At 43.0% G+C, this 25,955-nt stretch overlaps 2 protein-coding genes across 4 annotated transcripts in view; one reads left to right on the top strand and one right to left on the bottom strand.

Annotated features, from left to right (window-relative positions):
- Window positions 1-1,334, bottom strand: part of camkmt (calmodulin-lysine N-methyltransferase) — a 464,522-nt gene extending 463,188 nt beyond the window's left edge. For both annotated transcript variants that reach the window (XM_070889350.1, XM_070889351.1), the window contains exon 1: window positions 960-1,334. In XM_070889350.1, coding sequence (XP_070745451.1) covers window positions 960-1,118 — 159 coding nt within the window. In that variant the 5' untranslated portion in view covers window positions 1,119-1,334. The remainder of the gene's footprint in view (window positions 1-959) is intronic.
- The window catches only part of prepl (prolyl endopeptidase like), an 86,462-nt gene continuing 61,642 nt past the window's right edge, over window positions 1,136-25,955 (top strand). For both annotated transcript variants that reach the window (XM_070889349.1, XM_070889348.1), the window contains exons 1-4: window positions 1,136-1,980; window positions 8,086-8,214; window positions 18,886-18,949; window positions 21,789-21,998. In XM_070889349.1, coding sequence (XP_070745450.1) covers window positions 1,783-1,980; window positions 8,086-8,214; window positions 18,886-18,949; window positions 21,789-21,998 — 601 coding nt within the window. In that variant the 5' untranslated portion in view covers window positions 1,136-1,782. The remainder of the gene's footprint in view (window positions 1,981-8,085; window positions 8,215-18,885; window positions 18,950-21,788; window positions 21,999-25,955) is intronic.

Below are 25,955 nucleotides of genomic sequence, written 5' to 3'. Positions count from 1 at the left end.
GATTCTCTTTGTTAAAGCCAAATTTGGCACAGTCCGTAGAAGAGACACAATTAAGACAGAAAGAGAATCATGATAGAGGTAGAGTAAAAGAGAGAAGTGTGAAATTAAACCAGAAGGCGAGAGTGAAGAACCATCAACATAAATGGTTAAAGTGGTTACTAGGAAGAGTTGTGAAGATATGTGGTCCTCGCACATATTTGGTAAAGATGTTTGATAATGGACAGGTTAGGTTTGTTCATATTGATCATATTTTACCTACCAACATGGAAGGAGTTGAAGTTGGGAATGATTCCATTATTTCTGACTCAACAGATAGTTTTGATATACCAGTAGCAAATCTTAAATCCAATGTACTGGAAACAAATCCAGGAGAGAATCAGAATGAAAGTCTGAGTCTGGGTCAGGAAAACAAAGAGCCTGAAGTTAGAGTGAGTTCAAATGAAAATCAAGGAAACTCCGTGGAGGAAAACGTTCCTCAGGATGAGCCTCGAATGAGTGTAAAATTGACACCCTGTTTGGAAGGTTCTGTTCGAGAGCGAAGGTATCCTCTTCGAAACAGAAAACAAGTGGTAAAGTTAAATTTGTAAGTATGGAAAAAAATAAGTTTATATCCTGTGTTATGTATAAACATGAAAGTTATGCATGATGTTTGTTATAATAACTTCTTTATTAAGGAGGGAGAAGTGTAGTGTCTGTAAGCTTGTAATGTTTGTAGCGCCACACTGTGGATGTGAACGTATTGTGTACCACAACTGCATAGTTAATCAATAAATAGAACCAGGCAGATATCCGGAAACTTCCGAGAGAGCTGCCTGCCATGTTAGGAGATGTGTGTGCTGTGCTCTGTGAATGTATCACATATTAGATGCTGTAACCTTCTCCCTTCCTTTTTTTTTAAATGCATGCATATTAATTAATGCTAAATCTCCGCGGCGATACCCTGTTCGGGTGCTTCTTACCCGCTGCAGCAGTTTCCACCGGGCTTGTGCCAGGCTGGGTTCCAGGCTCAATTTGAGACTGGCCGTCAGCTGAGGCGCCCTCCCGTTTCCATGGCAGCCCCTGCCAGCAGCTGGTTCGGAGCCGCGCGCCGCATTCTCATTCCCGGGGCCGCGTTCCATCGGCAACAATCAACTGGTTACAAATCTTGGCAACAAGTGTTTCTCTTTCAACTATCGAGATTCTCTCTCTGGTTACACTGAGTGGCGCGAGTTCACAGTGATTGGCGTTAATGATTGCTTTCCGCTCACAATGATCTGGTCTTTTCAAGGCACAGAATTTAAAAAGGGATGGGGAGGGAAGTGGAGCAAAAAAAAGTAACAGTCACAGCCTGCTCGCGTGCATTTGTTTTACTTCCGGTTAGAAGGAACTGCAGACCAAAGCGATCGACGTGCAGTTGGAATCGGTGTGAAAGCCAGTGCTGATTGGATGGCGAGTGATGGATGGGTGGCTGATAGATTTGTACTGTCTCGGCGTGCCAGACTGGCTGGCCGGCCTTGCATCTGACAGTGCAGGAGAGGGTGGACGCTGCGTTAGTTATCATTAGTCTTTTCTCCCTGTGTAAATCATTGTAGTATGTAGAATATTCAATAATTTTAAAAAAAATGTTGGATAATTAAGATACGAGCACGAGGGGGGTTCGAAGGACCGAATAGCCCTTTCATGGCCTTGACTTTATTTCTTGTAGTGTGAGCTTAATGCAGTGATCTCCCTGTAGTTTTATTTAATTATTTATTCCGTGTATTGTACTTATTGATTCACTTTAAAGCGTGGATTGGGATTAAAATGCCTCCAGTGGTAATTTTGCTACAAAAGGTGAAATTGGGCATTCATCAATCCAGGTGCGTTGTAGCAGCTCTATGTGGTCTGTTGAGGAACCCGTATGAAACTCAGCCTCGCAGCCGGAGCTTCACCAATCTTGTGAGAAGTTGTAAAAACGTAGAAATAGAAAAAAATCATTTATCTCGAAGTTTTAGTAATCAGGTGAGTACCGCCCCTTGTGCATTAAGCTTCATCCACTACTTGACGATGAAAATGATTCTGATATCTATACCTTCTATAATTTTTATTATATATATTAAAATTTCTCTCCGTGTACATTGTCTTACACTTGTGGTCATGCCTAGTTGTCTTGCTGCTTTCACACCTGCGTTTTATACCTCAAGTATCTACTTACCATATACATTCATTGTATTTAAAACTTATGCATGCGTGCACTTCCAGTTAACTTTCCCGTTGCATTTTGCTATATTCACTTCTATAATGGAAACTGCCTAAGTAAACTCGTCAACCTGTAATGATCGATTTGTACCAGTGGAGGGGCTGCAGTACCACCATTGGTGGGGGTGGGAGAGGGGGGGGATATAATTTACAATGTGACATATTTTCAAAGGTAGCTTCGATAATAAATGTGGACATAGAAATCTATAATGAAAAATGAACATAATGTATGATTTTATCATCATCATAGGCAGTCCCTCGATATTGAGGAAGACTTGCTTCCACTCTTGATATGAATTCTTAGGTGGTTGTACAGTCCAATATGAGAACTACGGTCTCTGTCACAGGTGGGACAGATAGTCGTTGAGGGAAGGGATGGGCGAGACTGGTTTTCTGCATGCTCTTTCCGCTGCCTCGCTTGATTTTCTGCATAATCTTGGCGACGAGACTCAAGGTGCTCAGCGCCCTCCTGGATGCGCTTCCTCCACTTAGTGCGGTCTTTGGCCAGGGTCTCCCAGGTGTCAGTGGGAATGTTGCACTTTATCCAGGCGGCTTTGAGGGTGTCCTTGTAATGTTTCCGCTGCCCAGCTTTGGCGCATTTTACGTAAAGGAGTTCCGAGTAGAGTGCTTGCTTTAGGAGTCTCGTGCCTGGTATGAGAACTATGTGGCCTGCCTGCGGAGCTGTTCAAGTGTGGTCAGTGCTTCGATGCTCGGGATGTTGGCCTGGTTGAGGACGCTAATGTTGGTGTATCTGTCCTCCCAGGGGATTTGTAGGATCTTGCGGAGACATCGTTAGTGCTATTTCTCCAGCGACTTGAGGTGTCTACTGTACATGGTCCATGTTTCTGAACCATACAGGAGGGCGGGTATTATTACAGCCCTGTAGACCATGAGTTTGGTGGCAGTTTTGAGGGCCTGGTCTTCAAACTCTTTTCCCCAGCTGGCCGAAGGCTGGAGGTGGTGTTGGATCTCGTGGTCAACGCCTGCTCTTGTTGATAGGAGGCTCCCGAGATATGGGATCATATGAGATATGAGGTATGACTTTAAAATGGTGACTGAATACGCATACCTTGCACTGCATCCATTACTTGAATGTCTTCCTTGCGTCTCAGGTGACCAAAACTAGACACCATCTTCAAGGTATGATTTGACCAGAATACAATAGTTTGATTACGACTTCCTCTGGCTGTTTTAGCTATATAGTTTAACATTCTAACACAAAAGAAAAATACAGTGAATGCTGGAAATTTGAAATAAAAGCAGAAAATGCTGCAAACATTCAGGCATCTAGCGAGAGAAACAGAGTTGAACATTTCAGGGCAATGACCGTTCATTAGAACTGGAAGAAGTTAGTGATCTAACAGTTTATAAGGAAGTACAGAGCCAAGGAAAAGGGGGAGGGGAGGTAAGAACAAAACACACGATCTATAATAGAGTGGAAAGCAGGTGTAATTAAACAACAAAAGGGACGATAGTGCAAGGCCAAAGGGGTGGTAATGGGACAATAAAGAAACAAAAGATGGGTCCAGAGATGGGGTAAATGGCAACAGAAGAACCATTACCAGCACTTGCTGTCCGAGCAAATGGAGCAGTGATTATAAGCTGAAGTAGTTGAACTCAATGTTGAGACCGGAAGGTTGTAAAGTGCCTAATAGAAAGATGAGTTGCTGATCCGCGAGCTTGATTTGAGCTTCATTGGAATAGTATAGGAGGCCGAGGTCGGAGTGGGATGGACAATTAAAATAGTAAATGACCGACTCCCGGAAGCTCAGGGTCATGCTTGCAGACTGAACAGAGGTGTTCACTAAAGCTATCACCCAATCTGCATTTGGTCCCCTCTGTAGAGTCGTTTAACATTCTGTTGGCTTTGTTAATTGCTGCTCTATTGGTTGAACATGCTGAGTATCATGTCTGTTGAGATTTCTACGTTTCTTTCAGCTTCATCCTTGGCTATTTCAACACCATTTATCATCATCATAGGCAGTCCCTCGAAGCGAGGATGACTTGCTTCCATGCTAAAAAGGGATGAGTTCACAGGTGTTTCAATGAAGTACCTAATATTCCAGATCCTGAGCTACATCTTGGAAGGTGGAAGATGCCTGTGCTTGGATTTTTTTAACGTGTGGTGGCCATTGCACACCAGCCACCACACGAGCTTGACAGAGCTAGGTCTTGGTCCAGTGGCAAGGATTAACCAAGACAACTGGAGACCAGCTCTGCTGCACAGACCGAGCGCGCGCACACATCGCAGTGTGGGCTGGCCTGTGCTGCCACTGGGCCCTCGCTTCTTCTGGGCCCCAGATTCACTCCTCTCCTGGGCCCCGGTCACTTCCTTCTACAAACTCTTGCTTCTTCGTCCCTCCTGCTGTGCCTGCTCGCACTGCAATGAGCGACCTGACTTCGCAGCCGTCGCCTTCCTGCAGTGGTATGCTGCCGCACGCTGCTCGCTCTGATGGCTCCGGTCTGCTGATGGTCTTGCAGTCTGGGACCGCGCCGATTTCCAGGCTGGGCTGCTGCACGCTGCTCCCTCTAATGCATTTATAGAGAGTACTTGTGTTGCCCATTTTCCTCCTTATGTGCAGTACTTTACATTCGTCTGTATTAAATTTCTGCCCAATTGCGTATTTTGTCCAACTCGCCTGTAATTTTTGAGCTGGCTCCTCTGATTCCATGCCCCTCCTAGCTTATTATAATTTGACTAATTCTGATTTGAGTTTCTGAGTCCAAGTAATTGATGTAAATTCGAAAGATTAATAGCATCAACCCCGATCTCTAGGGTACTACACTCTGCACTTCCTTTCAGCATGACATGACATCTCTAACAAAAGTACCATTTAGCCAATTTCTTATCCATACCCAAGAAAATGATTAAGAAAGGGAAGTAAACTTGTACAAATTATAAAAACAGATAGCAAGAGTTTCTATAGGTATATAAAAAGGAAAAGAGTGGCTAAAGTAAATGTTGGTCCATTTAGAGGACGAAAACAGAGAATTAGTAATGGGAAACATGGAGATGGCAGAAACTCTGAACAAATATTTTGTATCAGTCTTTATGGAAGAGGATACTAACAATATTCCAACAGTGGATAGTCAAGTTCGGCCCCCCCCCCCTCCCCCCATAGTCCCTTAACACAATCACAATCACTAAGGAGGTGGTACTCAGTAAGATAATGGGACTAAAGGCAGATAATTCCCCTGGACCTGATGGCTTGCATCTTAGGGTCTTAAGAGAAGCAGTGGCAGGGATAGTGGATGCATTGGTTGTAACTTACCAAAATTCCCTGAATTCTGGGGAGGTCCCAGCAGATTGGAAAACTGCAAATGTAACACCCTTATTTAAAAAAGGAGGCAGACAAAAAGCAGAAAACTATAGACTAGTTAGCCTAACATCTGTGGTTGGGAAAATGTTGGAGTCCATTATTAAAGAAGCATTAGCACGACGTTTTGGAAAAGCAAAATTCGGTCAGGCAGAGTCAGCATGGATTTATGAAGGGGAAGTAATGTTTGACAAATTGCTGGAATTCTTTTGAGGATGTAACAAACAGGGTGGATTAGGGGAAACCAGTGAATGTGGTGTATTTGGACTTCCAGAAGGCATTTGACAAGGTGCCACATAAAAGGTTACTGCACAAGATAAAAGTTCACAGGTTTGGGGGTAATATATTAAGCATGGATAGATTGGCTAACTAACAGAAAACAGAGTCGGGATAAATGGGTCATACTCGGGTTGGCAATCAGTAACTAATTGGGTGCTGCAGACTCCAACTATTTACAATCTATATTAATGACTTGGAAGAAAGGACCGAGTGTAATGTAGCCAAGTTTGCTGACGATACAAAGATGAGAGGAAAAGCAATGTGTGAGGAGGACACAAAAAATCTGCAAAAGGGCATAGACAGGCGAGTGGGCAAAAATTTGGCAGATGGGAGTATAAAGTTGGAAAATGTGAGGTCATGCACTTTCGCAGAAAAAAATCAAAGAGCAAATTACAACTTAAATGGAGAAAGATTGCTGAGTGCTGTACAGCGGGACCTGGGGGTACTTGTGCATGAAACACAAAAGGTTAGTATGCAGGTACAGCAAGTGATCAGGAAGGCCAATGGAATCTTGGCCTTTATTGAAAAGGGGATGGAGTATAAAAGTAGGGAAGTCTTGCTACAGTTATACAGGGTACTGGTGAGGCCTCACCTGGAATACTGCGTGCCGTTTTGGTTTCCATATTTACGAAAAGATATGCTTGCTTTGGAGGCAGTTTAGAGAAGGTTCACTAGGTTGATTCCGGAGATGAGGGGGTTGACTTATGAGGAAAGGTTGAGTAGGTTGGGCCTCTACTTATTGGAATTCAGAAGACAGAGGTGATCTGATCGAAATGTATAAGATTATGAGGGGGCTTGACAAGGTGGATGCAGAGAGGATGTTTCCACTGATAGGGGAGGCTAGAACTAGGGGGCATAATCTTAGAATAAGGGGCTGCCCATTTAAAATTGAGATGAGGAGGAATTTCTTCTCTGAGGGTTGTAAATCTGTGAAATTCGCTACCTCAGAGAGCTGTGGAAGCTGGGACATTGAATAAATTTAAGACGGAGATAGACAGTTTCTTAACCGATAAGGGATTAAGGGGTTATGGGGAGCTTGCAGGGAAGTGGACCTGAGTCCATGATCGGATCAGCCATAATCGTATTAAATGGCGGAGCAGGCTCGAGGTGCCATATGGCCTACTCCTGCTCCTATTTATTATGTTCTTATTTACCCTGAATCCTCATAGTTTTGTGTTTAAATAATTGCATTTATTGCAAAACTTTATTATGCCTTCTGAATGTCTAGATGCAACATCTCATAGAGGTTGCTATAGTCCACTTGAGATGTGAATTCCTCAAAGTCAGAGCTTGGTCAGGCAGGATCTTTCCTTTTCTGATTCATGGCTGCTTGTTGTTCACTAAGTTATTATTGTAAAGTTAATCCTCAAATTTAGACCTGAATTCCATTATTTTACATGGTATTAAAGTCAGTCTAATGGGTCGGTAGTTGCCTGTGCCTGATTTTTTTTTTAGTATGCTTACCATGTTGGCCTGTTTCTGCCTCTTTTCAATGTCCAGTGACTCCCTCAATATGATAGTCAATGCCTCGCAACTCTTCTCCCTCATTGTCTTTAGCATCTTGAGATAAAGACCATCCATCCCTGGGGATTTACTATTTTTGAGCCCTTTTAGCCTGTCTATATTTGTTACTTAAACTAAAGCCAGATTTTGAAGTCTTAACATCCACTATTCTAATGCAATAAACATTACAGCACGTTAACCTCCCAAGTTACACCACTCTTCAAGGGTAGATGACATGAGAAGTGTAACTGTCGAGGCCAAGAACTGTTTATGGGGATAACTATTAGAAATGTTGAGAGAAAAGAGTAATTTTAAACATCAACAATTGTAATAAGGAAAGACTGTATTAATTTTATATTCATTCATTTCAGGGATCACATCTACCGTGACAGTTCAGCTACCAGATCAGCAAAATTTTAAAACAAGATATATTTCATTTAAAAAGAATTACAAGAAAAAAATACTCGGTGCTTTGTAAAAGAAAATTTGTGTTGTCTAATAAACTATTTATTTTTGTTGAATGCTTTGAAAAATATATCTTGGAACAATTCTGCCTCAACGTTAACCTTTGAAACTGCACTTTCTGCACCCTACCTCCTATCACAGATGGAAAGCTTTAACAAAAATCTACCTTAACCTTCAGCAGATCATTAAAATCTAGATCTGAGAAATTGATGTACAGTAATATAGTAATGTCTTTATAAATGTAAAAAAAAAAAATTATTTGGGATTTCTCCTAATGAAGGGCATACTTGTTTTTTCTCTCAAGGAACTTTTACGAGCAGAACTAAAATATTATAAATCAAAATCACACAAATACAGTAAGCTAGAAGATTGGCTTAAAAAGAAGTTGGAAGCAATATGCAACAAATATGTTTCCAACAGTAACAGTCCTATGGTGAGTAAAAAATCTATTACTATTTTTTGCCCCAAATAATTTATTATCGTTGACTTTACAGTTTTTTTTTAAAAACAGTTTCTGAAGGCACCGACTCTTGATGGAGCACAGTACATTGTTCAAGTGGCCATTCTTGATGTGTGAGCCTTGGATCTCCACCCATTGTTTATAATCTGTAAAGACTCGAGCATAAATTGATGCTTCAATAATTATAAATGTACAAGTGGGGCAGTACTTGTACAGTAAAGGCTGTGCCATGGAGTCGGAAACACATGGGGCCAGACTTCCCACTTCACATCGCCCATTTATGACCCATATATCGTCCAAAACGGACCTCTATCGCCCATTTTGAGTCAAAAGTGGAAACTAGGTCCAAAATATCACCTGAAAAACAGGTGCCTTAGTTTCCATTTTGATCGTCGAAATTATAGCCCACACAAGGCTCATCCCAAGTTTCAGCATCTAGCATGCACTTTGCTGGGCCACTGCAAGGCCCAAAAAAGTGCTGAGAAATAGTTGCTTTTTCTGGGCCTAAGAGAAGGAAAATGGGCACTACGGTCGTCATTTTGACTTCAATGGAAGGGTGGAGGATTAGTTGTGATTTAATTAGAGAGTAGTTGTACTCAGAATATTGGGACAGGGAATATAAATAGGTATTACATGATTTTTAGTAACTATAATAGAATTTATTATTTTTTATATATTGAATTTATTAAATAGCTTTTACATAGTGAAGTTATTTACTGATATTGTTGGGGCCTATCAAACTGACTGGTATACAGCGTAGAGAGTGCAGAGTAGAGTGATTAGATATTGTTGAGAGATTATTAAAATTAGACATCAGCCCGCTACACACTGCTGCATTTGACAGGTGACTGAAGCTCTTTACACTCGTGGACGGACTTCATAAGCTTCACAATGACTAGGGAGGCACAGATTGAGAGTACTTTTCAGTTTCCATAGAATAGCAGACTTCCCCAAGGAAGTCATTGTACGCACATTGCCCTCAAAGCACCCTTAAAGAACGCGGAGGTCTTTCGTAACAGAAAGGGGTTCCACTCGCTAAATGTGGACATTCAGATGTTGATTTACAGTTAGGGTTAATCAAAAGTTTCAATTGCGTGGGGTGTCCTTGTCTTGCCTGCACTGGCCTATCATCAGAATTTATGCTTATTTTATAAAGTTTAGTGTTACTAAAGTACTCGTATATTAAAAGAATAAACAAATATGCAGTAACATCTGTATAGTTGATAACTAATGTAACTAAGAGAGAAGACGCACACAATTTATTGAAATTAAAGAAAACATTTTTTATTAACAAATACGAAAAGAAATTTGGTAAACTATCCCTCCAACCACCCCGCACCAACCCCCCCTTCCCTCAAATACACAAAATCTTAACAATTAACAATTAATTAATAACAACTAACAAAACAGGAACAAGAACAAGCGAACAAACTTTGTGAAAAAACGCCCACCTCCCTTCCTGCAGCCACGTTTCCCTCCAGGTCCAATACCACCCCACCCGGTGTTCATACCCCACCTGCCCGTTTTGGTCTACGCAGACCGACACCAAGACGTCATGCAGAGTGGGACGGCAAGACTTCCTGCCGTGATGGAGCGGAAGCCTGAAGCTCCACTTCCGAGCTTGCGTGCTCGGGGTCTCACTGCGAGCAGACATGACACCTTTGGGTGCAGCGCCGTGTCCAGCCAGCAACGCATGCCATAGGGCATTGGTTGTGGCTGTTTGCTGCCGAATGGCCTCCAAGGTCTCCCTTGCAGTCTGTGCCTGCTTGGAAGACCAATTGGAGAAGTTCGTGCAGAACTCACTCCAGGATGCTGGAAATTGGCTCCAGTTTGCGGAGAACTGGCTCCAGTTTGCGGAGAACTGGCTTCAGTTTGCGGAGAATCCCGCAAAACCCTGGATAAGATCGCGACCGTCTCCCTGCTCAAGGATATCAAGCTCTCTGTCTGGCCCTCCATGGTAGACGATTGCTCACCACGCTGACCGGACCTCCGTGGGGTCGGCGTTTGCAAATGATGCGTCTTGGCATTGCCACCTGCACACCGCTTGGGCCCGGTGCTGCTTCCATCTCAATCAAGATGGCCGCAGGTTGTTTTTCTTCCCCCCCCCTCCTTCCCCCCCCCCCCCCAACCTCTTCCCCAAAAAACTCTCTTCCTCCTCCTCCTCCTCTTCCTCTTGCGAGCTGTTGGAGGGGTCTAGATTTGCGGATGTCTCGGCTACCGATCATTGCTCAACGGACACTTGACCTTAGAAAGATGAATTAAATTTCGAAACAATTCATAACAATACATATCATATTTCAATAACCCAAAACATTGCAATACTTTTCAAAACCATATATGCACAAGGGTTAACATGGCCTCATTCGTAGATGAAGACTACATCGAAATTATTGAATTTAATTGCATAACATTATATGCGTAACTACAATATTTTTCGTATGTATTTAGTAATGTTTGACACATTGCACATTTCCCATTACTCACGAGACTCGAGGGTGGGCTCGGCCACGCCACGGGTCATGACCGAACGGCTTTCAGGCCCCACCAAGGCCACCGCAAGCTCCTCTTATGCATTGTGTGCACCGTCGCGGAGCCGCCACCCGTCCTTTGCTCCGCACAGTTGATGCTTATCTTTTTCTGTAAATGATGATTTAACATTGCATGGCATAAGCTACTGTACTTAACAATAAACATTGAAGACTGACCGATTTAAATGTTCAATTATTACATAACATTGTAGTGCATATGAATAATTTTTAATATTCTAATTATGAACAGCAAGTAATTAATACATGTATGATTTTAAATATGACTTAAATGTTTTAAATATTAAAATGCAACTTACTCTGGTAGCTGCATATGAAGAATTTTTAATACCATAACATGCAAATTACTATTAGGGTGAATAAATGTAATTTTTAAATTAATGTTATTACTTTACATTATAAATAAATAACATTGAGGATTTTATTTGCAATTTATAAACATCAAGTAAATAATACATAATTTATAAACATGAAGTAAATAATACATGTGATTTTAAATATGACTTTTAAATATGTTTTACATATAGATAATCCAACTTACTCTGGCAGCTGTCAACAGGCTGTTCCATCTCTTGCGGCACTGGTCAGCCGTCCGCACCTCATTTGATGCCGATGTTACGACATCGGCAATCTCCAGCCAAATTCGTCTATAGGCACAGGGTGGAGGTTTCCCTTGGCCACCCCGTGTCAAGTCCTCCCATCTTGTGGAGACCACGTTTACAAGGGCCTCGTTGGCCTCCTCACTACAGACTTTTGTCCTTTGCCTCTCCATCTCCCTTGCTTTTTGTGGTTCCATTGATGATTATTAACAGATTTAACAAAGTTAATAGATAGCTAATTGAAAATAGCTAGTAATACAATAAAATGTAATACAGATTTTTAATAGATTTCTCAAATTATCAAATATTTCTTCCTCACTCTTCTCTCCTTTCTCTCTCTCTCTCTCTCTCTCTCTCTCTCTCTCTCTCTCTCTCTCTTTCTCTCCTGCTCTCTCCGACCCTTCTTGTGCTTCTGAGCTTGTGCGATGACCCATGAACTCTCCAAACGTGGCAAAAAAAATCCCACACATGCGCACACTAGCGTTGCTAGGGAAGCTTTTTTTTTTAACTTCCGTTTCACTTCCTCTCTTTTTTTGGGTGATCGTGAGATTGCCGAAAAATCATATCGCCCATTTGACATCGCCGGGGTGAGGCCGAGTGGAAAATCGCAAAAAAAATGGGCCTTGTGCCGGCGATCAGCACAGGCGATACCTCCCACATCGCTGGAATAAGGCCCATTTTTTGGGGCCTTAGCCACCTAGTGGAAAGTCTAGCCCACGACTTCTTCATATTATTTCCTTATCAGCTGTATAGTACAGAGAGATCCAAGTGTAATAAAGGTGATTTGCTGAAAGAAAGAAATGAAACAAAGTATGAGAAAGCTTATAGCAATCAGTTCAAAAGTGATGTTGGCAGAGGGTGCCAATTACCTGCTCTTTTGGTTGGAAACATGATGTAGATGAACTTAAGGAAGGAGAGAAGAACAAAATAGGAAAGGAACATTGAGAGGAAATACTTTTTCTCCCCCTCCTGTCCTATAGATGTTGACTTGTACTAGGGTATGGTGCCACTGGAACTTTCTGCCTCTGGTACTCACCCAAGCCGAGGCTAGACATGGCATGTTGGCATGCTGTTTTTCAGCCAAGCTCAATCCTATCCTTGCCTGACATTCCCACGTATATTCTCCAGAAAAAGTCACTGGTTAGTGATCAGAAACATTGATTTTGATCTATTTTTTAAAAAAAATGTGTTTAAATCTCTCTAACCAAGGACTGCTAACATTATAGTGCCCAATTACTGCTCCAGTTGAGATAATCAACTATGACCTCCTTGTCTGTAAGGCTCAGTAGTACACTTTGCAGTCTCTTTACTCACTAAACCATCAGGGAAGCTACATTTGTATGTCTTCCTCATATTTTCTCCCAGGACATGCTAATTACTCATGCTGGAATTCATTTCTCCAGAATTGCTGATTCTCTATTACTGTATATCAGTGGCTATTCTTCATGTATGAGTCTGGACGATGTCCGAAGGCTATGCGCTACTGAGGGAGTGCAGCATTGTCATAAGTGCCGTCCGTCGGATGAGATGCTCAAGTGAACATAAAAGGTTCCATTGCAGTTTTCAAAGGTGACTGGCCAAGATTCCTCCCTTGAACCAACAATACCAAAAATAGATTATTTGGTGATTCCTTCATTCATTTACTATTTCTGGGTATTAGCTGTGCACAAATTGTCTGCTACATTTTTCTGCATACAGTAACTGCACTTCCAGAAAAATAAGGCCTATAGCAAGTTTTTCTTTACACAATTGTAGGACCCCTTCTGCTGTCCCACCTGAGATCTGTTCACTCAGTATAGGCCAGAGACTTAGCCAGTCTGCATTGCTTATTACCGTCTCATGATGCATTTTGTCCACCAAGCTATCAGAAAAATTCAAAGTAATTTATTTTCCATGGGCTCCAAAACATTTCAAATATGTGAATATTAGGATTTGTTTGCACATCAATATCTATGCCCGTACCATAGATTTTCAAGCTGTGTTTTTTTAGCCCTTTGGAAGTCAGTAAGGTCATCAGATATCTGTCCACCTGCTACCGGAGAGCGCAACTGTCGGAGTCCTAATGGTCACTGGCAGACACGTGCAAGCTGTGTATATTATGTTGGCAGCCATGTTGAATCCTCTCTTTGAGAATAAATAAACTGGAGTATGGTCATGCCTGAACTAGTTCACTGTACTTAGCATCGTGGAGTTATTCGATACTTAACAGTAAACATAATTTTTGAAGTAAGTTTTAAAATTTTTCTGGAGTGTGTGAAAGAGAAACCGATATGTATACAGACAGAAAAAGACCAAGTGTGAGAGAAAGAGAGAGCAAGTGAAACAGAAATAGTGAAAAAATGGCCTATCCTCACCCATACCTAAACGTCAGGCCTAGGTAATGTCCCGAGCTATACTACTTGACGTCCCCTGTCCCTCCTCCTCAACCTCCCCCCCAAGTTCTTAGGTCATCAGCCCAACTCCTGGCATGTTGCCAATTTTAAGCATGAAAGGTACTAATTTGCATTAATATCGCACACTTAACATAGAAAAACATCTGAAGGCATTTCCCAGAAGTGCAATCAAACAAGCATGTATGGTGAGACATAGAATGAGATATTAGGAGGGTTGTCCAAAAACTTGGCCAGAGAGGTTGGTTTCAAGGAAGGTCATAAAGGAGGCGAGACAGATGTAGAGAGAGTTAAGGAAGGAATCGCAAAGCATAGAGCCGAGGCAGCTGATGGCGTGGCCACCAATGGTGAGGTGAAGGGAGAGATGATGCACAAAAGGCCAGAGTCAGAAGAATATAGAGATTAGGGAGGGGTTTGTGGGGCTGTAGGATGTTGTAGAGATAGAGGAGGGGCAGTGTTATGGAGAGGTCTAAACTCAAGGTTCTGAATTTTTAATTAGAGGCATTTGAGGACTAGGAACCAAACATAACAGACAGGATGATTGGTGAGCAGGACGAGTTACGGAATAGGATACGGACAGCAGAGTTTTGGATGAGCTGAAGTTTACAATGGGTGAAGAATGGAAGTTGACCAGGAGAACATTGGAATAGTTGAGTCTGGACCGAGAATCCCGGCAGCAGATGGGCAGAGGCAGGTTCAGACACATCAGCCAATACAGTACAGTTACAGATTTTCTGCTTTTTAAAAAAAAAAAATCGTTTCAGGTTGGACCAATGCTACCACGTCCTCAGACCACATCATCTCCTGTGGTATCACCACACCCCATCCTCATAATCACAGGCAGCGGTATCACCCACTAATGCTCTCGGACACCAGTGCTGGCTAAACCCATACCTCCCCAAGTGCTGCCAGATCCCATGAATCACTCAATAAAACAAACCCTACATTCCTACACCCAGTGCTACCAAATCCAGGCTCCCCCTCCACAGTATTACCATGCCACAGAATAACCTCCTAGTGCCAGCAAAATTACTCCCATACCAAACTCCAAATTGCTACTTGTCTACTCAATTTGAGTTATATTTCCCAAATATTTTTTGGGGGCATAGACAATTTGGTGCCTTCCTTTCAATCAGGGTTATCCAATTTATTGTCTCTGTGGGCCACTTCGATGTATACCATGAAGCCCATCGTCACGAATAAAAGTTTACACTAATTTGCATACATGCTGTCAGGCTTTGGGCCCTGACAACATCCCTGCAGAAGACCTGTGCTCCAGAACTAGTCACACCTCTAGCCAAGCTGTTCCTGAACAGCTACAATACTGGCATCTACCCAACAATGTGGAAAACTATCCAGGTACGTCCTGTCCACAAAAAGCAGGACATAACCTATCTGGCCAATTACCGCCCCATCAGTCTTCTCTCAATTGTCCACAAAGTGATGAAAGGTGTCGTAAACTATGTTATCAAGTGACAGTTGCTCACCTATAACCTGCTCACCGATGCTCGGTTTGGGTTCCGCCAGGACCACTCTGCTCCTGACCTCATTACAGCCTTGGTCCAAACATAGACGAAAGAGCTGAATTCCAGAGGTGAGGTGAGAGTGACTGCCCTTGACATCAAGGCAGCATTTACTGAGTGTGGCATCGAGGACCCCAAGTAAAACTAAAGTCAATGGGAATCGGAGGGAAAATTCTCATACCTAGCACAAAGAAAGATGGTTGTAGTTGTTGGAGGACAAATCATCTCAGCCCCAGGACATCGCTGCAGGAGTTCCTCAGGGCAGTGTCCTAGGCCCAACCACCTTCAGCTGTTTCATCAATGACCATCCCTCCATCATAAAGTCAGAAGTGGGGATAATGAGGCAATCCATGTCCGCGATCAGCAAGATCTGGATGATATTCAGGCTTGGGCTGATAAGTGGCAAGTATCATTCGTGCCTCAAGTGCCAGGCAACGGCTATCTCCAACAAGCGAGAGTCTAACCACTGCCCCATAACATTCAACGGCATTACCATTGCCAAATCCCCCAACATCAACATCCTGGGGTCACCATTGACCAGAAACTTAATTGGACCAACCATATAAAGTCTGTGGCTACAAGAGCAGGTCAGAGGCTGGGTATTCAGGCAAATGTCTCGCCTCCTGACTCCCCAAAGCCTTTCCACCATCTATAAGGCACAAGTCAGGAGTGCGATGAAATACACTCCATTTGCCTGGACGAGTGTAGTTCCAAGAACACTCAAGAAGCTTGACACCATTCAGGACAAAGCAGCCAGCTTGATTGGCACCCCATCCACCATCTTAAACTTTCACTCCCTCCACCATTGGCACACCGTGGTTGCAATGTGTACCATCTACAAGATGCACTGCAGCAACTCGATGAGGCTTCTTCAGCAGCATCACCCATACCCGCGGCCTCTACAACCTAAAATAATGACAGCAGACGCATGAAAACACCATCATCTGCAAGTTCCCCTCCAAGTTACACACCATCCTGACTTGGAAATATATCGCCGTTCCTTCATCGTCACTGGGTCAAAATCCTGAAAAATCCTCCCTAACAGCATTGTAGGAGTACCTTCACCACAAGGACTGCAGCGGTTCAAGAAGGCAGCTCACCACCACCTTCTCTAGGGCAATTAGTGATGGGCAATAAATCCCAGGAACTATTTTTTAAATGCACCTCAAGCTAACAGATGTTGGCATTCAGAATTCAGATTTATCCACGTGAGGGAGCAATGCTGAGAACGGAGCTTTCCAAATTACTAAGACAGCAAAATTCAAAATGGAGAAATCAACAGAGGAAGAACTATTAGCATGTCGAAGTAGAATTGCCAGAGCTTTGTGGGCTGGATAGTGAGTGTTTGAGTGTTGCAGAATACAAGCTAGCAGATAGCTAGTTGGCTTTAAGACAGAAAGCAGAGAGTAGGGGTAAAGGGTAGCATTTGCAGTGGCAGAAGGTGGTGTTTCACAAGGATCAGTGCTGGGACCACTGTTGTTCACAATTTACATAAACGATTTAGACTTTCGAATCAAAAACGCAATTTCTAAATTTGCGGATGACACCAAATTAGGGGGGTATAGTCAATACTGAGGAGGACTGCAACAAATTACTGGAGGACATTAATAAACTTTCAGAATGGGCATATAATTGGCAAATGAAGTTCACAGATAAATGTGAGGTATTACATTTTGGTGGGAAGAACAGGGAGGTCACTTACTACTTTGGTGTGAGTAGGTGGCGTAGAGGAACAAAAGGATCTCGGAGTACAATTACACAAATCACTAAAAGTTGCGACACAGGTTAGCAAGACCATTTAAAAAAAAAAACGCAAACCAAGCGGGTTTATTTCTAAAGGTATAGACCACACCTGGAGTACTGCGTACAGTTCTGGTCGCCATATTATTAAAAAGGATATAGATGGTGCAGAGAATATTTACAAAGATGATACCAGAAATGCGAATGTATACATATTAGGAAAGGATGAACAGTCTGGGTCTTTTTTTTTTCTCTGGGGGAGGGTGGGGGGAACTAAGGCTGAGGGGTGATCTATTACAGGACTTTAAAATTATGAACAGTTTTGATAGAGTGGATACAGAGAGAATGTTTCTACTTGTGGGGTAGAGCATGACTAGAGGCCATCTATATAAACTAGTCACCAAAAAATCCAATAGGGAATTCAGAAGAAATGTCTTTACCCAAAGAGTGGTGAGAATGTGGAACTCTCTACCACAGGGAGTGGTTGAAGCCAATAGTACAGATGCACTTAATGGGAGGCTAGACTAGCGTATGAGGGAAAAGGGAATAGAGGGTTATGCTGATAAATTTAGATGAGGAAAGACTGGAGGAAGCTCGAGTGGAGCATAAACGGCGACATTGTCTGGTTGGGCCGAATGCCCTGTTTGTGTGCCGTATATCCCCAGGCCGTGGTTTGATACCCCACATTAAGATCATTAACTTCATTCTTGCCATAATCTATTAAGCTTCTGGGATATAAGTGTTGTAATACATCCACCTGCCACTCATGACCCTGCAGAAGTTTGTGTGCTTGGGGTGTGTCCATGAAAAGCAGGCCTGTGATACTTGAGGAATACATCTGGGGCACCCCTTACCAGAAGAAATCGATTTGGGTTGTATAAGTGGCCAGCCAGGAAGGGGTGCAGCAGCCCACCTGCCCACTCCGAAACAAAATGAAGGAGTCCCTTGTAACCTCTCTTCATTCCTATTGAAAAAAGTCTCCTACATCTTCAGTGATCCAGGCCCCCATCCCAAGCAAGTGTCTACTTGATTCAGGATTGGTGGGGAATGCAGTGTGCCTCTTCTGCCTGGACATACTGGCTTTGGGGTTACACCAGGTCTCCTGTAGACAAGGGCACAGGAACTCCAAGCTTGCTGCCCTTGCCTCTGCCCCTCAGAAATGGGTTCTCAAGTATTACATAGAAGTTACAGCACAGAAACAGGTCTTTCAGCACATCCTTATATTCCTTTCTCCTTATCGAACATTCCCTTAAATTAATCTATGCTGTTCACCCAAGAGAGGGGAAGTAAGTTGCATCTCTTATTGTGCCCCATGGGAACTCTTGGAAACAGTGGAGACCCAAAGAAGTTTGACCCTGTAATATTTTTAAATGGGTTTAATTGTTAGTAACTTAAAGGTCCAAGTAACCTTCTTACTTAAAAATAGCACAAAAAAGGTGAGAAGTCAATCAGCTGCCATTTGTCAAACTGAAATTAATAAAATGAATATTGCTTCATCAACCAGAGGTCAAGTCAAACATTAAAATTGCATCTTTGTTTGTAAAACGGTATATGTGCCATTGGCCTCCAAGTGTTTCATTTTGGAACAAATTCGCTAGAATAAAAGTTATAAAATTCTAGTCAGATCTGCAACAGACAAAAATATTCTGCCATCTTATTTGGGCTTAATCTGTTTCCTGATCCAGTAAAACATGTATTTGCCCAATAGATTTTTTTTGCTCTTTTTAACTCATTCCTCTGTATTAGGGGAGGGTCAGGACCAATAAAGTCTTGGATTATGTGAATAATAGATGTGTTTTGTGATGAGCATTTTGATGTGGTAACAATTGTTTAATTGTTTCCACAGATGCAAGTAGATGACCTTGAGTACTTTGAAGAAGATGGCTGTATTTATAGAAGACTTCAGAATGGTACAGTCTTCCAGTATAACATTATCAGCATAGAAATCACAACGAATAGAACCAAATTGATACCACTCAAAGACTGTATTGTAAGAAAGGCCCTTTCACCTCAAATCCAGCTGTCAGGCTAATCACTTTCTCTCTGAAGACTTCTGAAAGCTAGAAATTAAATGGTGCTGTAACAATCTCAATCTTGTGGACCAGTCTGCAGATGTGCAAAAATAATGGGCCAAAAATTGCGGTCAGCGGCTTCCCGTGGGCAGCTGCGTCTGATCAAAATTTTTTTAAAGAAAATATCTTGTGGTCCCGGAGGAACATAGACTTGGCGCTCCATTCACAGACCAGCATTGGGCCCCACGTATTCCAGTAGCGTATGTGCAGCCTGGGATCATGTGGGCTGGACCAACCAATGAAATGGCTTATCCCCATTTACCGTAATGGTGATCTCTGAGATCACCATTTGTATGAATGGAAATACCCCCCAAAACACAAGCATTTTAAATTAGTAAGAAAAACACTTCATATATTTAAAATTAATTGAAATTGGATTTAATTAAATGTTTTAGACAAATTATTTTTTGAATTGTTTTAATATCTTTTAACAGGGGTAAAAATAAACTTACCTTTAATGGAAAGGATTTTAAAATGTTACAAATTATTGATAACATTTTATTTTTCTATCTTTTAAAACTCTTACCCTGTTCAAAGCAGGCCTTGCTCCTTCCTACTAGGCGTAAGAGTTTGAAGGACATTCACTGGGCAAGAGTTGGGCAAATAGCCCAAATCTCTCTCCGCGAAGGCCATTCTCCCGGGGATGCGCTGGAACTGTCAAAAGAAATTTTGATAGTTCGCAATTGCCTGGATATTGGCACGTGCGCATTGCGCGGCGAAAACCAGCACTTGCGGGGCCTCGACGAGTGCGTGCGCACAACGTACGCGCCCGTAAAGACCGCGATTTCTGCCCCATTAATTAATGTTATGCCAGTTCATTCAGATAATCTACTTGTACAACTCAAATCAATTATTGTTTTGCTCCTGAGAGACTGCAAAATCGAACTCCCCACTGTAAATATCCAAGTAAATAATTTTGTCTGTTAAAATTGAGCATGCAACCATTTATGTATATTTTAAAAAAACCTCCAATTTCCTCTCCTATTAAAAGCACTGAGTTTTGTTGAAGTACAGTTCCAATATCTCGTCCAAGTGATCATAATGTGTGAATCCAAGCAGGCTAGTCACATCATCACCAAGCACAATCACGTTGTCACCCAACATCCATCTTTGTCAGTTGGCTGAGTTAATGGCACTCTTGCCTTTGAGTCAGAAGCTCTGTGCCCTGACTTATGGAGATTTTTAAAAATCAGCCCGAGTTCTCTCGACTGGTCACGGTCTACTGACACCTGCTGAAAAGTGCATAAACATCAAGTGTGAGGATTAGGTTCAGTCATACGGCCCTCTGACATTGATGCATGAAGAATCTTCCTTCTTCGGTAGTCGAGGATGACTTGCTTCCACACTAAAATGAGTTCTAAGGTGACTGATGAGACCAGTGCGGGATCTACAGTCTCTGTCACAGGTGGGCAGATGGTGGTTGGAAGGACGGGTGGATGGGGTGCTTGATTTGTTGTCCTGTTTGTACTTGACTTCCGCATGCTCCCGGCAAAGAGACTCAAGGTGTTCGGCACCTCCTTGGATGCTCCTCCTCCATTTTGAGCGGTCTTGGGCCAGGGATTCCCAAGAGTCGGTGGGGATGTTGCATTTTTTCAAGGAGGCTTTGAAGGTGTCCTTGGAGTGTTTTCTCTGCCCTCCTGGGACTCGCCTGGCGTGACGTAGCTTGAAGTAGAGTGCTTGAATAGCCATTTAGGCAAGATACCACAGGGCTGCCAGCACCAAATAAGTCAGCTCTTAAGAGTGGCAGAAGGCATGAAAATTCACAGAAGAATTAGTGGTCAGAAATTCCACAGGTCCAAACTCCCAAACCTGCTGTGCTTTAACATATGCCTACTAACATCCAATCATTAGAGAATTTTATTTTTGCAATTATAACTGTCACAGTTTTATGCTGAATATTATCTCCAGTTCAGCATCATTGGCCTCTCCCATAAGCAGACCTCGTATGCTCTACAATCTGTGTGCACATTTTTCTGTCTAATATCTCTTATGATCTTGTGAGGTCTTTGAACCACTTTCTGCATTGAACCCAGGTCCTGGGAATGATGCTGATGGCACTGATCCTGTCAGCCACCACTTTCCAGGCCTGCTTCATCGTGGCCTTGGGGATGCTCCTGCGGCTACTGGGTAACAGTATCTTCCCCCCCTCTCCGCTCTTCAGATGCCTCTCTGGAGGTCCTAGTGGAGCAAGTCAGGACAAGGGGGATCAGGAGGCAGCATCTCTGGTGCTAAAAACAACATGGAGCGGGTGCAACCACGCTTTAATTAGGCCTCGGGATTATTAGGCTGGAGATTATGTGCATCATGTGGGCAGGCTGTCAGATTCCCATCATCTGCGGGAAAGCAGCCCGTTGGTTAAATGGAAATGAGGCCCAGGAGTTAAAATTTCCCGGACCTTATGCCGAGGATGTCATGTGATCTTCCCGACTTCCCAATTTACGCCTCTGAGTTAAATTGAGGTATTACATGCCGATTTTGTATATAATTTTATATAAAAAGCCTGCATGAAAAAGGGAAATTGATTACTATTTTTGTACAATGTCATTGGATTTTAATCCCACCATAGAAGGACACACAGTTGCATGTGTGGAGCAGTATTTTGTGCTATTGATTCGTAACTGAACATTTCAGTTCTTCTGTTTTGTACTCTGATGTGAAACATTATTTATTTCCAAAGGTCATCAAGCTCCTGAAGTTGTGTTATGCCTGGATCAGCTGCAGTTTCTTCAAACAAAGGATGCTCAATTTCAACGTATCCGAGTCTCGCCAAATCAAAAGTATTTGGCTTCAAGCATACGTACTTTATCGGATAAATCCACATGTGTTGTGGTCAAGCTTGGTCCAAAACCAGAGGTGCTCCATGTTTTGCCAAGAGCATTTAGTTTTGGTGAGTCTGAGACCATGCCTCATGACTTCACACTTATAAGACCTTTCATAAGTTGTTTGTTTTCTGTTCTGTGGATGTCATTAAACTGAGGTCCCATCTGCTGCCCGCAGTAGGTCAGGTGAACGTTAGAGATCCTGTGGCACTATTCAGAGACATGCAGGGAGTTCTCCCGGTGTGGTTGCAATATTCCTCCCTCATTCAATACCAGTAAATTCAGATTACCTGGTCACTCATTCCTTTGCTGGCGCAGAATGGCTGCTACTTTTGCCTGCATAAGACAGTCACTGAACTTCATTCTCACATGATATGGTGCTATATAAATGCAGATATTCTAATTTATGTTGAAATTATATTACAGTACTTCTTCAAGAAGGTTCTTTCAAAGAAGGTCTTTTGGATGAGACATTAAACCGAGACCCTGTCTGCCCTCTCAAGTGGACGTAAAAGATCCCATGGCACTATTTTAGCGAAGAGCAGGGGTGTTCTTCCTGGTGTCCTGGCCAATATTTATCCCTCAACCAAATTAACTAAACTAGTTAACCAGTCATTATCACATTGCAGAAATTGGGTGCTGTGTTTCCAACATTAAAACAGTAACTACACTTCCAAAGTTCTTAATTGGTTGTAAAGCACTTTGGGATGTCCTGACATCATGAAAGACAGTATATAAATACAAGTCTTTCTTTCCTTTCCTTAATATGTTAGATGCAGGAAGAATGTTCCCGATGTTGGGGAAGTCCAGAACCAGGACTCACAGTCTTAAGGATAAGGGATAAGCCATTTAGGACCGAGATGAGGAGAAACTTCTTCATTCAGAATTGTGAACCTGTGGAATTCTCTACCATAGAAAGTTGTTGAGGCCAGTTCGTTAGGTATATTCAAAAGGGAGCTAGATGTGGCCCTTACGGCTAAAGGGATCAAGGGGTATGGAGAGAAAGCATGAATGGGGTACTGAAGTTGTAAAAATGATCAGCCATGATCATGTTGAATAGTGGTGCAGGCTCGAAGGGCTGAATGGCCTACTCCTGAACCTATTTTCTATGTTTCTACATCCTTTGTTTCTCATGCAGTGGAATCTGTCCATTTATGTTGCAGGGCCAATTCTACAGCACTGGAACAGCAATCAACTGTGTGTGAGCAATCTTGCACATATGTAGATAACTGAAAGCTGCAGAGTTATTCCAGTAATTTCCCAAATGTTAGCAACTTTGATTTTTGTAGTCTGAAAAATAATACAGGTCTGCACATATTGCGTAACAGTTACAGAGATAACCGATTATTTCAGGGTGCTTACTGCTAGTTTGAAAATACGATACTATTTAAATCATAATTGGGAGAACATAAGAACATAAGAATTAGGAACAGGAGTAGGCCATCTAGCCCCTCGAGCCTGCTCCGCCATTCAACAAGATCATGGCTGATCTGGCCATGGACTCAGCTCCACTTACCCGCCCGCTCCCCGTAATCCTTAATTCCCTTATTGGTTAAAAATCTATCTATCTGTGATTTGAATACATTCAATGAGCTAGCCTCAACTGCTTCCTTGGACAGAGAATTCCACAGATTCACAACCCTCTGGGAGAAGAAATTCCTTCTCAACTCGGTTTTAAATTGGCTCCCCCGTATTTTGAGGCTGTGCCCCCTAGTTCTAGTCTCCCCGACTAGTGGAAACAACCTCCCTGCCTCGATCTTGTCTATCCCTTTCATTATTTTAAATGTTTCTATAAGATCACCCCTCATCCTTCTGAACTCCAACGAGTAAAGACCCAGTCTACTCAATCTATCATCATAAGGTAACCTCTCATCTCCGGAATCAGCCTAGTGAATCGTCTCTGTACCCCCTCCAAAGCTGTATATCCTTCCTTTAAGTAAGGTGACCAAAACTGCACGCAGTACTCCAGGTGCGGCCTCACCAATACCCTATACAGTTGCAGCAGGGCCTCCCTGCTTTTGTACTCCATTCCTCTTTCATTTGCCTTCCTGATTACCTGCAAACTAACTTTTTGGGATTCATGCACAAGGACCCCCAGGTCCCTCTGCACCGCAGCATGTTGTAATTTCTCCCCATTCAAATAATATTCCCTTTTACTGTTTTCATTTCCCCCAAGGTGGATGACCTCACACTATCCGACGTTGTATTCCATCTGCCAAACCTTAGCCCATTCGCTTAACCTATCTAAATCTCTTTGCAGCCTCTCTGTGTCCTCTACACAACCCGCTTTCCCACTAATCTTTGTGTCATCTGCAAATTTTGTTACACTACACTCTGTCCCCTCTTCCAGGTCATCTATGTATATTGTAAGCAGTTGTGGTCCCAGCACCGATCCCTGTGGCACACCACTAACCTCCGATTTCCAACCCGAAAAGGACCCATTTATCCCGACTCTCTGCTTTCTGTTAGCCAGCCAATTCTCTATCCATGCTAATACATTTCCTCTGACTCTGCGTACCATTATCTTTTGCAGTAACCTTTTGTGTGGCACCTTATCGAATGCCTTTTGGAAATCTAAATACACCACATCCATCGGTACACCTCTATCCACCATGCTCGTTATATCCTCAAAGAATTCCAGTAAATTAGTTAAACATGATTTCCCCTTCATGAATCCATGTGATTTTGTTGAGGAGAGGATGGCATGTTTTTTAAAAATTTATTCTCTGGATCTGGATGTGGCTGTCACTGATGAGGCCAGCATTTATTGCCCATCCTCGTTGCCCCAAATTGAGTGGCTTGCTCCGTTGCTTTTGAGGATAGTTGGCAGTGACATAGACATGACAATGAAATTATTAAAACAGTGTCTTGAAAACAGGAAACAAGTCTGACTTGCGTGGGAAACCTGAATAGGGGAAAACAAAGGAGTGAAGTCCAGCTCCGAGCCGGCGAGGAACGAAATTGAATTCTGGAGCAAGCTGAGAAGGCAATAGAGGAGTCGAGTTCACCTCCGAAACCAACGGTGGGTGGGTGGGGATTGAATTTGAAGCCGAGAACGAACATGAGTCGTCATCATCGGCAGTCCCTTGAAATCGAGGAAGCCTTGCTTCCACTCTAAAAGTGAGTTCGCTGGTGACTGAACAGCCCAATACGGGAATTACAGTCTCTGTCGCAGATGGGACAAACAGTCGTTGGAAGAAAGGGTGGGTGGGGAGTCTGGTTTGCCACACGCTTCTTCCGCTGCCTGCGCTTGTTTTCTGCATGCTCTCTGTGACGAGACTCGAGGTGCTCAGCGCCCTCCCGAATGCTCTTCCTCCACTTAGGGCCGTCTTTGGCCAGGGATTCCCAGGTGTAGGTGGGGACGTTGCGCTTTATCAAGGAGGCTTTGACGGTGTCCTTGAAACGTTTCCTCTGCCCACCTAGGACCCGCTTGCTGTGCAGGAGTTCAGAGTAGAGTGATTGCTTAGTGAGCCTTGTGTCTGGCATGCGGACAATGTGGCCCGCCCAACAGGACTGGAACATGAATATGATCCTGAAGTCAGTATGGGCAAGTTTGATACAGGAGCAATGGAAGGACAGAGTTTGATCCAGGGCACCACATGAGGAGCAGAGTTTGATGAAGAAAACTAACGGCGTTCAGCTCGCGAGGCAACCGGGTTCATCCCAGCAAGCAGCCCTGCAGCCTGAATGGGGTCCAGAGGCAGCATTACCTCAGGAGAGTAAGATTTAATATGTAGAGGTGGCTCGTCAACTGAAGAATGGACTTTGAAGGTGGAGTTAAGATAATTGTGAAGCAGACTAGCAGACGTGTTGATCTCAAAGCAGGTTATGGGCCAGAGGGGACTGGAGAAGGCACTTGGGATGGAGCTGATAGTTTTATCCGGTGACATACTGGAAGTGGTGAGTTTTGGAGCCAGCAGGTGAATGTGAATAAGGATGTGATAAGATGATATAGAGATGAACCTCTCTGTGATTTAGATGTATAAGGTAGTGAAGCCATGTGTTGTGGTGAGGCCCATGGGGTA

This window comes from Pristiophorus japonicus, chromosome 9 (assembly GCF_044704955.1).
Source record: "Pristiophorus japonicus isolate sPriJap1 chromosome 9, sPriJap1.hap1, whole genome shotgun sequence".
NCBI lineage: Eukaryota > Metazoa > Chordata > Chondrichthyes > Pristiophoridae > Pristiophorus > Pristiophorus japonicus.
Note: the sequence above shows the minus strand (reverse complement) of the source record. Positions and strands in the feature narration are given on the sequence as shown.